The sequence below is a fragment of the Oreochromis niloticus genome, linkage group LG16, assembly GCF_001858045.2.
Source record: "Oreochromis niloticus isolate F11D_XX linkage group LG16, O_niloticus_UMD_NMBU, whole genome shotgun sequence".
Taxonomy (NCBI): domain Eukaryota; kingdom Metazoa; phylum Chordata; class Actinopteri; order Cichliformes; family Cichlidae; genus Oreochromis; species Oreochromis niloticus.
The window spans coordinates 4,335,686-4,349,737 of NC_031987.2; the positions used below are offsets into that span (position 1 = coordinate 4,335,686).

General features: G+C 40.0%; 1 protein-coding gene across 1 annotated transcript; it reads left to right on the top strand.

The window, feature by feature from the left end:
- Window positions 1-628: 628 nt before the first annotated feature.
- esyt3 (extended synaptotagmin-like protein 3) lies at window positions 629-13,706 on the top strand. The gene is made up of 23 exons (XM_019353160.2): window positions 629-1,014; window positions 1,850-1,891; window positions 2,350-2,484; window positions 2,592-2,668; window positions 2,767-2,836; window positions 2,922-3,011; window positions 3,096-3,151; window positions 3,262-3,382; window positions 3,574-3,750; window positions 4,810-4,892; window positions 5,548-5,596; window positions 5,734-5,823; window positions 5,968-6,030; window positions 6,117-6,176; window positions 8,416-8,487; window positions 9,314-9,400; window positions 9,665-9,814; window positions 9,939-10,294; window positions 10,429-10,527; window positions 10,623-10,754; window positions 10,898-11,003; window positions 12,318-12,367; window positions 12,715-13,706. Exons 1-23 carry the CDS (start codon window positions 667-669, stop codon window positions 12,746-12,748), a joined length of 2,547 nt encoding a protein of 848 aa, XP_019208705.1. The 5' UTR covers window positions 629-666; the 3' UTR covers window positions 12,749-13,706.
- The last annotated feature ends 346 nt before the right edge of the window (window positions 13,707-14,052 follow it).

The following is a 14,052-nucleotide window of genomic DNA, read 5'->3' on the forward strand; positions in this document are numbered from 1 at the left end:
TTACCGGAAGCCCCCCCCAGATTTCCCTTTTAACGGAGCCATCGTACTCCTAGGTAGCAGCGCGTGTAAAAATGACAGTTGTCGGCTGTTTTCTAGGGGCCTTGTCACTCATGGGCCCTTAGAATGGTCATTTTTCTCCCCCTGTCCGCTATTATAGTGTCCCGGGGTTTGATAACCACTGAGGGAAATCACAGTTACCATCACAGAGCTTTATTTAAATCAGAGTCTCTGCCTTCACTCTGGCGCTATCTGCAGCACACAGTGAGTCACTGCACTATTATATCTGGATTTCTGCTGCGCTGTTCGCCAAAGAGTGAAAGAGTGCACACCGATTGAAATTTATTTTTCTTTATGTGCGTGTGCGCACGCGCGCAAAAGCCACGCTTATTGGGTTTTTTTCTTGTTTATTGTTAGGGTGGAGTTTTTGTTTTATTTTTTTAATTAAGCTGACTGTATTCCCCACCCATGGGCGCAGGTGTGTCTACCTGGCATGGGAAGTTTCGAACGCGGAAGTTTTTAGGACTGTCATGGTTGCAGGGAGAGTGCGGCGGACTGGTTTAGCTGCTCTGTAAAACGAAATACGCAAAACAGCAGCTTGTTCGGGCGCTGCGCCTACTTAGGCTTTCTGGACTTTCCGACCCGAGTCCTCAGCAGGACTACGACCCAATGGCATCTCCCGGACCGGTGAGTACCAGCAGCCCGGTGCAGGGAGCGGGGCTCGGGGAGAGCCCGTCGATGAGCACTGAGAAACTGAGCTCCTCGGCTGTCAATCGCATGTTAATGGAGTTTCTGATTTACTGCGGGAGAGCCGTGTTCGTCTTCTACCCCGTATACCTGACGGGTTACCTGGGCCTCAGCATTAGCTGGGTGCTGCTGTGCATGTTTATGCTCACTTGGTGGAAGAAAAATCGCCAGTGGAAGGACGCCCGGATCGGATCGGCTATTGACTTTGTGGACAATGAAAAGCACACGATCAACACCGAGCTGAAAGGTTCCCTACAAATGGCATCTTGGGTAGGTTATGTGTAAATGTGTGTACAGTAAGAAACTGTCGCTCTGCATCTGTTTTGCTTTAGAGCACTTCAGCAGCCTGGCAGCGAAGCCTTTTAGGTCAGCAGCTCTCCAGTCATCGTAGAAAAAGCTACCATGTCATTTATTTGTTTAGAACTGTAGGAAATAGTATCGTTCTCCCTTGCACTGTTTTGCATAACAAGACACACTCAGGCTGGTCCATTTTTTATTGCACCACACTCACCCAAAAGAGTGACTCATGGCACGCAACAAGGGAGAGGACAGACAATGGAAGAGGTTTCTTCTAATGTTACAGGAATTCAGCATGCACAGTGGGTGTGAAACCAGGTCAGATTTTACTGATGGCTGTAGTTTGTGTTTTACGGGCTTATCTGTTCCTGTGTCCATGACCATGAAAGATGCTGGTGACAGAGCCCCTGATGATAATGACAATTAAATCAAAGTCTCAGTTCATGCAAGATTCATTTTAAATATTCTCATTTTAAAGCAGTTGGATGCGTTCATTTTAAATGAATTAGCCATTCTTATATTTTGCTTGTTTTACGTTATTGTATTTTTGCACAACTCTGTTGCTTGTGAAGCTCGCACACAAGAATTTCACTCGCATGTACTGTACCAGTGTACCTGCACATGTGATGTGACAATAAAAGTGATTTGATTTGAATTAGATTTGCATGACTAATTCTATAATTATATTGTATAATTAATAAGTAATATATCTTCAGCACTGTCTTCATGTCAGCATGTTGTGCAGACAGTTTCAACTGAGATTATGTTTACAAAACCACTCCTAACTTTAATCTATTTTTTCCTAAAGGTGAATTTCACTGATGTGGAGAAGGTTCAGTGGCTTAACAAGGTATAGTACTGAAGTTCACTTACTCCACCTCATCTGAGCTTTATGAGCTATGACACCAAGTATGTGGTATGTGTCCCATCAATACTGAAATGTCTTGTGGGGGATGTTGTGTGTGTGTGTGTGTGTGTGTGTGTGTGTGTGTGTGTGGCGGTCACATGGCTGCTAATTGATTGTGTTTGATGTACAGTGTAATGCACACTGTACCTAAATGCACAGCATAAGGAAAGAATGTCAGATTCATTGATATATTAGCTCAAAGCAGACTGAATGAGTGACGATCTTTCATTTAATTACTATAAAAAAATCGTATTAATTGCCTGTCACTTTGAAATGATAAACAAAAGTTTAATACTATACACCTTTTCGAGTTCACCTAATTTAAAAGTATACTGTAAGCAAGATTCCATTTACTGTTTGATCAAGGTGTTTTCACATGGTGTTTTTTGTTATGTCTTCAGGTGTTGGAGCAGGCGTGGCCTTTCTTTGGGATGTACATGGAGAAGCTATTAAGAGAAAACATCCAGAAGTCTGTCAGGGCCTGCAATACTGCACTCAAAGCATTTACTTTTACCAAGATCCATTTTGGAAACATAGTGAGTTGCTTTGATTTGTGCACTGCTGTGTACTGCTTCAAGTCCACTTTAATAAGCAATGATTTTTGTGACTGAGTGAGTTTCTTTAAATGCTTCTTTATTTTCAGCCTCTCAAGATCACTGGAATAAGAGCATACACACATGAAGTGGAACATAGGGAAGTGATTCTGGACATGAACTTAAGGTCGGTCAAACACATTTTTAAAATGTAAATTCCAAGTAGTCTGCATGTTGTTTTCTTTTGCGATCATTTATGTCTGACCAGCTCAGTGTACTCTGCAGTTATGTTGGTGATGTGGATATCGATGCTCAGGTGAACCCAGCAATCACAGCTGGTGTGAAAGGACTTAAAGTGAGCATCTTATTTTTCTGTCTTTTCTCTATCTATCTGCATCACATGCTTACTGTTCTTATAAAGCTTTCTCTAAATCTTCCAGCTGCACGGGATGATGAGAGTTATTTTAGAGCCTCTTATTGGTCAAGCACCTCTGGTGGGAGGAGTCACTTTTTTCTTCATTCGCCGCCCTGTAAGTGGCGACAGATTTTAATCAGTTATGTGATTAACATTGCTTAAATCTTGATCAATTGATCTCCAATTGATTTTTTTTCAGACACTAGAAATAAACTGGACTGGCATGACAAACGTTCTGGACAGCCCTGCTTTTGGGTAAGAAAATCCCAGAGATGCTTTTAAATTGAATCATTCTCTTGTTGTCTCTTTAGGGTCATCCAGACTTTTTGATGTTTATTTGTCTCACTCCATCTTTTGCCTTACAGTTCACTGTCAGAGGAGACCATCATAGACATCATCGCTTCTCTCATGGTGTTGCCCAACCGCATGTGTATTCCCCTCATAGACCAGGTCAAAATGGACCAAATGAGGTTTCCACTTCCTCGTGTATGTGCCATCACATTTCCAATTCACACATTTATTTTCACCTTATAACCAGCAGCTACTTGGATTTTTTGAATAAGCACAGTGCATTTTAAGGCAAAATATGTTAACTTTTTGCTCTTTTAACCTATTTTTACTTGTTAATTATACAAAGACACTATCATTAATATGATTCATGTGTTTTTTCTTCATAGGGGGTGGTGAGGGTCCACTTGCTGGAGGCAAGAGATCTGGTGGCTAAGGACACATACATGATGGGTTTAGTGAAAGGCAAATCAGACCCCTATGCCACACTCAGAGTGGGTAACAGAAATTTCAAAAGCAAGACCATCAAAGAGAATTTGCACCCAAAATGGAATGAAGTGTATGAGGTAGGCTAACACAAACACACTTCACTGACACACACTTTGATTTCAGTAATGGGATTACTATTTGATTCTGCTGTTTTTGTCCCTCTTTTAATTCTCCCAGACAAACTTGATAGCAGCTCAAATCAGCTAGTTTTTAGAACAATTTCTGCACAACCATCTCGGATCTGCCTAAAACATTTTGAACTTATATAATGAAAGCTGTGAAAGTTTTGCTTCACACATCAAATCATTTTCGACAGTATTTTTTTCAAAATTGATTTAAAAACATTTTTTAACTGTCAGAGTCCTCCAGGGCAGTAGGTCGAAAATGACAAACATGCAGATATTTATCAAAAGTATTTTCTCTTCAGTTTGTGGTAAGGACCCGACGCACACACAGGTCTTTGCTGTGCTGATGTTTTATTATATATCAAGGCACTCTTGCATCAGGAGGCAGCTCCTTCCTCAGCTCCTCCACTGCACACTCACATCCCCACCATCTCCACCATCCCCAGATATATATAGAGAGTGACAGTCATCAGTCACAGCACGCACCTGTCTCCTCTGCCACACCTACGCAAGACAGACAAGATAACATTTTAGGCTTTTATCTTTAACAGTCTTTGAGATATTCATGTTCAAACATTGCCTCAGATTGTACACAATAAGGCCTGAAAGTGGCTCCACAGACCATTTTCCCAAAAATATATATCGAAAAGTATCTGATATGCAAAGCTAAAATTTTTCAAGAATCATTGTATATGTTCAAATTTGTAAAATTTGTACATAACTCGGAGATGGCTGAGCAGATGGCCTGCGCAGATTTGATGCAATCATCCTAAAACATACGTTTTTCTTACACTGTAATCCCGTGTGCATCATCCTATTGAAGACAGAGATGCTTGTTTTTGCTTGTAAAAAACAAATAACTCATTATTTGAAGGCTACAATTTATTAGTATCTAATATCCCATTTTCTATAAGTAATCTACTAAAAACCTTACCCATAATATTTTAAGAAATCAGACTCATTAAACTTGAAAGACATTTTAAAATATCTTTGTTTGTTTTTTTTATGCAGTTTGTTGTCCACGAAGCGCCGGGCCAAGAGCTGGAATTAGAGCTCTATGATGAGGATACAGACAAAGATGATTTTCTTGGAAGGTATTTAGCATACTTCTGCTATTTTGTGTTACCTATGATGTCTTTGGTTCTTAGCCCTCTGCTGTAAAAGGCTGATAGGGTGTTGTCATCATCCCGCCAGGTGGGCAAAGGGGACACTTGAGTTTGTAAATGTGATGACCAGAAAACGAGGTGACATAGGAGCTTTAAATTGATACCATAGCTGTATGCACTACGAGTCATAGATGAGTTTGAATCTCAGTAACCCTGACCTCAAGGTCAAGGTCAGAGGTCAAGTTTTCTGAAAATTTTGTGACCGCGATAGCTCGAAGAGAAGGTCACCTAGGAGTTTAAAATTGAAAGGTGCATCTAGTACGAGGCAGAAGGGTAGCACTGATAGACTCCAGTATTTTTACTTACCTCATCATGCTGGTCTGAGTCCTGGTGCAGAGCCAGGTCTGCCTCAGTGCATTTTAAGAACCAGGCTACAGTATGACAGGTTTGAAACTGTTGAGGTCTGTTTTTTACGGTCAGAAAACCGTATTGGACAGAATCTGTGGATAGCATCAATAATCTTATGGTAGTCCTTCCCTGAGTCGTTGACATTAGTGGATTTGTAGCTATGAAGGTGATATAAAACACCTCCCGAGTTCTGACGCATTATTGACGTTATGTTTTTATTTGACATCTGCTTTAGATATAACCTCGATTTGGGAGAAGTGAAGAGGGAAAAACAAATGGATCAGGTGAGCTCTTTTATCCTGAATAAGCTCAATAATCTCTATAACACAACATTTCTTGTCAAATGCTCTTGTATGTGTTACTATTTTCTATAGTTTTGTATTTACATTAAAGCTTTTGAAACATCATCTTATTCTCCCAGTGGTTTGCTCTGGAGGATATACAGCATGGTGAAGTTCATCTGAAGCTCCAGTGGTTTTCCCTTCAGACTGACACCAGCCTGATGAAGGAGGTACAGCAGCCCAGTGTTTCATCAGACTCGCTAACATCCGCGTTCGTACATTTTACTTTGAACTAAAAGCTGCGGCGGGATGTGCACTGCGCTCAGCTGCTCCATAAATCACATTATTTTTCCCTCTCCAACACTTTCTTCCAGTCCACCGACAACCTTGCCTGTGCTATGCTTGCAGTGTATCTGGACAATGCCACTGATCTACCAGTAAGTATATTCTAATGGGAAATATTGCTGTTATTGTAAGGCATTGATTCAAGTGTGCTCAGTTATATTCTTCCACTTCTGTATAGAAAGATGGCCGTGAGGCTGCAGACCGTCATAAACATGGGAAGAACCCCAAAGAAGCACGGGTAAGACGAGAGTGTCGTTGCACAACTGCTGCCAGTTAATAAAATTGGCAGCAGTTCTGCATTTTCTACATTTCATTTTGCACATCACATAAATTTCACATAATTTTTCCTTCTTAATGATAAATCGAGAAGATATTTGCCTCAAAGTCTGTCGTTCACATACACAGATGGTTGTTTTCTTTGACTGTCCAATAAAACTCTCGGCTTCTGTTTCATTTTAACACTATGCAGTTGACAGTGCTTTCGTATCTTGGTGTCTCGGTCAGATTAGCTTTCTCTTGTAGCTCTAGGTGTGGTTGTGTCTGTGAAAGCTGGTTCTTCCAGTTTGTCTGGTGCATGCTTGTCATTTTGTATGGGTGTGTTATTGTCAGCTGGTTTTCATATCACCTGAGGTTTTTCCAGGTTAAGTTTCTCACACTTGCACAACTCATCAGGACTGTGCTGAGAAAAACTTAGTCATTAAACTACTACATTTTTAAACTAGTTGTAGAATGATGTTTCTAAGGTAACAATATTCACATTTTTCTTAGACTTTATGAATAAATATGAATCCCATCCATCTGATATTTTGGGCAATTATAGGAAACTGTGGGAATTATTTAAGAAAATGTTTTTACTCAGAGCTTTTAAGCTTCCACTTTGTGCAAGGTGGCATAATTTCATTGCCTCCGACTGTCCTCTGCTGGTCATAGGATGAAAAAGCAGTCAGAAGTGTGTGAAAAGTAAAGTGTGAGAGAGCACTGAGTTTCTTAACTTAAGGTTTCATTATCCTGAAATGCAAAAAATGAGGGTTGCCCCATTGTTGTGTGTGTGTGTGTGTGTGTGTGTGTGTGTGTGTGTGTGTGTGTGTGTGTCCGTGCCTCTAATGAATCTCAGCTTACACTTCTTTTTCCCCCACATGTCCCAGTTTCTGTGGCGTGTTTGCATTAAATACTAAGTTGAATTCATAAGATTCCAGTCTGCTTGTTGACAAACACCCAACTTTTGTAGAACCCACGTAGAATTTCAATGATAGAAGGCAGAGTGCCGCCGAGTGTCACATACTGCAGCCTGCCTGTCAGGTATGCAGTGATCCATGAGATAAATGACGTGTTTAGTGAGATTTCCTGTAGCTTCTGTCTCAGTAGAAACTCTGGAATCATATTAAATACAGTTGAAAAATCCCAGAAGGTGATCTTCACCTTGTTGCTATTATTATCTAGATCTTATGTGGATTTTTTGTTTTGTTTTTCACCATCCATCCATCCATCCATCTTCTTACGCTTATCCGGTGCCGGGTCACGAGGGCAGCAGCCTAAGTAGAGAAGCCCAGACCTCCCTCTCCCCAGCCACCTGCTCCAGCTTATCCGTGGGAACACAAAGGCCAGCCGAGAGATGTAATCTCTCCAGCGTGTCCTGGGTCTGCCCGGGGGCCTCTTCCTGGTGGGACATGCCTGGAACACCTCACCCAGGATGTGCCCGGGAGGCATCCTTGTCAGATGCCCGAACCACCTCAACTGGCTCCTTTCGATGTGGAGGAGCAGCGGCTCTACTCTGAGCCCCTCCCAGATGGCTGAACTTCTCACCCTATCTCTAAGGGAGAGGCCAGCCACCCTTCGGTAGAAGCTAATTTCCGCCGCTTGTATTCGCAGTCTCGTTCTTTCTGTCACTACCCACAGCCTCAGGGACGTAGATCGACCGGTAAATTGAGAGCTTCGCTTTTACACTCAGCTCTCTCTTCACCACAACAGGCCGGTTCAGCGTCCGCATCACTGCAGCCGCAGCACCAATCCGCCTGTCGATCTCCCGCTCCCTACTCCCATCACTCGGGAACAAGTCCCCGAGATACTTAAACTCCTCCACTTGGGGCAGGAGTTTTTTTTGTTTTTTGTTTTGTTTTTCACAGTTGCACAATTACTTAGTTATTATTAATAAATTTATGTGCTCCTTTATAGACATTTTTTGTTCACTGCCGTTTTGCAAATGGATGGCATGTGTAAAAAATCTTTAAAAAGGATGAAATCAAAGGCAAACACTGACTTAAGCTCACAAGCACAGGTTTGGCCACAGCTGAAGAATTCATACCGTAATTATGACAAAATTTCACACAAAAAGATGATGGACTGGATGTAAACTGCAACTTAACTGGTTATTAGAGGTTTACAACTGCAAGTTGGTAATTCTGGTATTAGTGTTGACATAGACTCAGTAATTAGAGAACTGATACTCTCACTGTCTCACTGATTTGTTTTATTTTCAGCTCACAAAGAGAGTCGCCTGCCCCAACTCCTTTGTTGAATTTTCCGTTGACAAGGATGTTAAGAAAAGCAAGGTATTGGTCTCACTTAAACATGCTGATACGTCATTTTCCCCTTTAAATGTTTATGTTCTTTATATTCTTGTTCATATGTGATGAATCCAGATGGTTAGACTTGCTGATTTGCTACCGTTTATCAACTTTACAATTTTGTTTATATACAGTAGTTATGTTTGTGAACACTTTGTGTGATAATATTTCCCCGTTGTTCATAATGTAGCAGTTTATTTTTTTAAACCAGAGAATGGTCTACATTGAGGAGCTTTATTATGAATATGTATATATATATATGTATATATGTATATTTCAACTAAATTCTCACACACACACACACACAAATTCCACTCGTGACAGAAACGTGTCTGTCTGTGGATGTCTCAACACCCAGACTTATTTTGTTATTTACTTCTGTGGGGCTCCAGTAAGATAAGAACAGAGATTATCTGTATTTCACTACTCCAGATTCTACAAGTCACAGTACTGTCAACAGCATATTTTAAAAGAAAATATTAGTTGTGTAATTTTTATAGATTTCATACAATAGTTAAGAATGTCAAAATTAGAAATCAAGAGGTCAAAAAGAGATAATATAATAAGGTTTCAAAGGGCAAATGCATTTAATAAAAGTTCACTTTAAGCCCAACATAATCAAACCTGAATGAAGTACTGCAGCATTTGGGAGGTTTTTTTTGCCAAAGTTCAGGTGTTAAAACACATTTTAGTCATTTCTAGTTAAATCAGAACTTTTAGTTTTACGACTGACTTAGCATGGGAAAAAAACTAAAGCCCACCAGCAACTCTAAGCATTATTTTCTCTAATTTTCTCTAATGTTTTTCCCAGGTTGTGTATGCTTCCAAAGACCCGGTGTGGGAGGAGGGCTTCACCTTCTTTGTGCGTAACGTCAAAGCGCAGCACCTCTCTATTCAGGTTTGTTATCTCTCTCTGGCAAAAAAAAAAAAGCAACAAAGCTATTTGCAAATTTTTTTATTTTTATTTTTTTTTTACAATTTTTAACATTAAAGAAGTAAAGGTTTCTAATTGTATTTACCATATTCTTCAATCATTATTTTTCCACAACTACTTTATGATTCTAAAGCATATTCTGAAACAAGACTCTTTTAATCTGTCAGATTTCCTCGTGAGGTTAATGTAATTTGTATTTTTCATATTTTCTTTGTTCATGTGGTTCAGGTGAAAGAGCCTGAGAAGAAGAATCCACTCGGTGTTCTCAACTTGCCCCTCAGTCGCCTCCTCAACACCTCCGACCTGACTCTAGACCAGCGCTTCTTGCTGGAGCGCTCTGGAGCAACCAGCCAGATCAAACTGAAGGCCACTCTGAGGGTGGGCATGCATACACACACCCAAAGCAAATGATCTCTGTTGGTTTCCCCATTGTGTTTTCCAAATCTCTCATAAGTGACGGTTTTAGCCACAGTAGCATTGCTCATGTCTTCAACTCACACAGATTCTTAAATTGGAAGAGCCTCCACCCAAGCCTATCGTCAATCCTCCTTCAGAAGTCAAACAGCAACAGACCAAAAAAGAAGGGAATACCTCAGTCTCCAGTCCCTCCAACGCTCCATCCTCCTCTAACGTAGTTTCCTCCAAAGAAATTCCTGTTGTCTCTACTCCGAAACAAGTGCCAACTTCACCAAATGAAGGTTATTTAGCTCAACGCCGTGGCTCCTTCCAGGCGCCTGAAAACAGGAAGGAATCATCTTCATCAGGAAACTTGCGTCGGTTTGACTCTCACAGCCTCCTGTCGGAGAACTCCATTGCTTCATCACGATTCGACCTGTCAGATGGAGCCACCTATCCAGAGTGAGACTTTGTTCTCTGCATGTTCTGTTAATGTCGACTTCTAACCTTTCTTGAAATATGGTGAGCTGAGGCAATTGCTGCATTTTTGAAAGAATAGAAATAAAAGTGACCTTTGCATATGTTTTTCTCTTTAGGGCCATTAGGAATCATCAGGGTTCGTTTGGAGAGATTGAGCTGATTATACGCTATGCAACCCTGAGACATAAGCTTGTTGTCTTTGTTAACAGTTGCAGGTATGTCCCAAAAATCTGTCCTCAATAGTATTTAAGGCAATAAGAAAATGTAATTAAATATTCAAAACTTAAATACTGTGGCCTCTACCACACAGGAACCTATTCCCCTGCAGTGAGAACGGCACAGACTCTTACGTCCGCCTGTATCTCCTCCCCGACCAAACCTGGAAGCATCGTAAGAAGACGCATGTCAAGAAGAGGACAACTAATCCTGTCTTCAATGAAAAGTAAGCTTACTGGATTGATTAACCATCTTGTACTATTTTTTTCAAATAGGAAGAATTGACAATTTATAGTTTGCAGATTGTGTATCTTTAAAGCTCAGCCATTGACATGGTTTCCTTTTTGTCCCAACCTGCTTTCATCACAGGGTTGAGTTTGACGTCTTACTCGAGCAAGCACAAACTAGGAAGTTGGATGTGTCTGTGAAAAATAACAAGATGTTGGTTTCCAGAGAGAGAAAGGACATTGGCTCGGTGGGTAATGATGCTTATAGATCAGATGAGCTACTCATTTGGAAGTGATTCCCTGAAAATATAAATAATAAAATATGTTGAACAATATTTACATATGTAGCCCCCACCCCACCCCACCACCTTCGTTTTCAAGTAATTGTAGTCCATCTCAAATGTTCACAGTAAACTTTGTACAATGGGGGAAAAAAGTATTAGATCCCCTGCTGAATTTGTAATTTTGCTAACTTAGAAGGAAATGAACACACTCTAATATTGATGCAGAAACACAGAATATGAAAACAAAGCATTACATCAAAGTTATAAATGATTTACATGTTGGTGGTATGTTTTGGGTCACTGTCATGTTGGAAGACCTATCCACGACCCACCTTCAGTGTTCTGTCTGAAGGAAGGAGGTTCTTTTATGGCCCTGTTCATTGACCCCGTAATGTGCTGAAATCGTCCTGTACCCTTGGCAAAAGAAAAAAAGTCTCAAAGTATTATGTTTCCAGCTCCACGCTTGATTTTGTTTGGGTCATACTCAGCATTTCCTTCCTTGTAAACATGGAGGAAATTGATTCTGTAAACAGGTGTGCTTTATAAATATAGTGATTTGAGATCAGTAGTATCTTGATTGATTGACTGTAATCACAGTCAATTGGTAGGAGCCAGAACTCTGGCTTGGTTTTAGTCAATCAAATACTTATTTCAGTCAATGACATGCAAATTAGTTTATAACTTTTATGATTTTTTTTTTCTGGGTTTTTGGTAAATATTATGTCTTTAAAATGAAACTACCTTAAAAAAATTGAGACTGTTCTTTGTGTGAAACTTACTTCCCTTTCTATATTTTTGTTCCTGACCTAAGCTTTAAAACTACTGGCAGCCGTCCAGTGCCACCCTTTGCCTCCTAGTAGATGAACCTATGGTATAAATTTGAAAGTCCTAGGTAACTTCCTTCTTGAGTTATCACATTAACAAGATTCTCAAAAAACTTGACTTTTGAAATCCACATTGAGGTTGAGGTCACTAAGATTCAAAACTCATACAAGATTTTGAGGAGATGCAGTATCAACTTGAAATTCCTACATCGCCAGTGGTGTCTGTTGGACGAGAAGACCCCAGAAAGCCTTTTACAGCTGTGGGGTAAGACGTTGGTAGTGAAACTGCTTGGTGCACAGTGATTTGTCAGACAAATATGCAACCTTTCATTTTCCAAACAGGCTCATAACAGTTTTCTTTTTTAATGATCCCTTTCATGTCAAACTGTCTTTGGCTGGCACTCTTTTGCAGCCTGTTCCCGATAATTAATGGCACTTTTGCTTCTTTCCACAGGTAATAATAGATCTATCAGAAATAGATCTAGTCAAAGGCATCACAGCGTGGTAAGGGGACACTTTTCTTTTTGCATAGTTTATGTGACACTAGCTACAAATAAAATGTTGTCGCTCTGATTGCTTGCCCCTTTGCTGTTGGGCACTTTATTCCTGTTTTTTTTTTTTCTTTTCTTTTTTTCTTACAACTTCCTGGACTATTGCTGCTGTTAAGGAAGTTTTATAGCAATGTAGCATAAACAGTTTTTGTACAATTTCCCAGATGAGTGTAATTGTTGAGGGCATAGAGCTTATCTGCCTGATGGCAGAAGGGAATAAAAACAATAGAGGATAACATTTGCTCATTTTTATTTTATACTTGTAATCACATAAACGTCTGATATTTCTTTTCTCTGAAGGTATGAGCTCACTCTACCCGGGCTGAAGAAGTAAGTGTAGCACATACAACTGAGAGAAACTTCAGCTTGAAAAGCTGCTGCTGCAACCGCTGCAGAGAAAATGACAGAAGTTCATACTCCTTACGCATCCGAAACACAGCAAACTAAGATTTGTGTGTGTGTGTGTGTGTGTGTGTGTGTGTGTGTGTGTGTGTGTGTGTGTGTTTTGTGACAAAAAAGACCCTTAATAGCAATGAAAAAAAGGTTTGTGCAAGCAAAGCAATGTCTATATTTTGGTTATTTCATCTGAACCAAAGTTCATCTTTTGTGTTTTATTGTAAATAGATTTATTGACAGTTTTTTGTATATATATTGGGGGAAATCAGGTAAAAGCCAAATGTTTGTTACAGCAATGTAGATGAGTGAGTGCATGGTGAGGATCGATTACACACTTTGATAAACACTGAAATGCACAAAGTCCCACTGAGCAGATTTTACATCGAGGCAGCTGAGCTGTTCTGCAGCTCATTGGAAGTAAAACTGCATCCAAGAAGGGCACAAGCCAAGTTCTTTGGCCTCAGTTACTGACTCAATAGGATATTATTCCTTTTCAACCTAATCCTCTCAGACCATTCAAAATAACATCTCAGTACACCGTCATTCTCTTTATGAAGGACTACAGTTCTGAGCTGAGTAGTTAATCAGAGGTTTGACATAAACACTTCAAAGAAAGATGGGGGTTTTTGTATTTATGTGTTATTTAAAAGAAATCTCAATTGTAGTTGGTAAATTTGTTACAACAGGTGGCAGAATATTTTTAGTAGAACTGTCTTCAGACTACCAGAGATCTACGGTGGTTAAAGGCTTTGTCTTGGCTAATAGTTTGATGTTTTTCTGTTTTTACATTAATTATTGAGCAGGGAATCTGTTCCCGGTTCTTGTTTTTGAGCTGAAGCTAAAAGGGACATTTATTTTCAATTCATATTTATGGCAAATAAATATCTTCAAACAAATACATGGTTGATTTGACATCATTTCAGTGTGAGAGTGTGATTGTGAAAACGATAAATCTCTTCAGGCAGCTTCCCAGATGACCAGCTGGGGGTATAGAGTCCCTATTCTCCCCCCTGAACGCAGGGAGTATGTAATCAGTCAGGTTTGTTAGTCTGTTTATTAGCAGTCTAGCGTCCAGAGCTTTCCAAGATATCCTTTTCAAATTTTGCGTGATGGTAGATAATATGCATATCCAAAAATAAAGATTGTAAGAGTGTCATGATCTTGGGTCTGGTGACCCAGTGTTTTTGTGTTGATCATTAATATTCTCTGTTTTGTGGTTCTCATGGTTTAGTCTTTTGTATT

What these genes read in the sequence shown, in the direction of transcription:
- esyt3 (XM_019353160.2), top strand. Translation starts at nt 667, where the DNA reads ATGGCATCTCCCGGACCGGTGAGTACCAGCAGCCCGGTGCAGGGAGCG. An exon ending in CTGGTGTGAAAGGACTTAAA is followed by an intron (nt 2,837 to 2,921) that starts GTGAGCATCTTA and finishes TAAATCTTCCAG; the next exon opens with CTGCACGGGATGATGAGAGT. An exon ending in AATGGAATGAAGTGTATGAG is followed by an intron (nt 3,751 to 4,809) that starts GTAGGCTAACAC and finishes TTTTTTATGCAG; the next exon opens with TTTGTTGTCCACGAAGCGCC.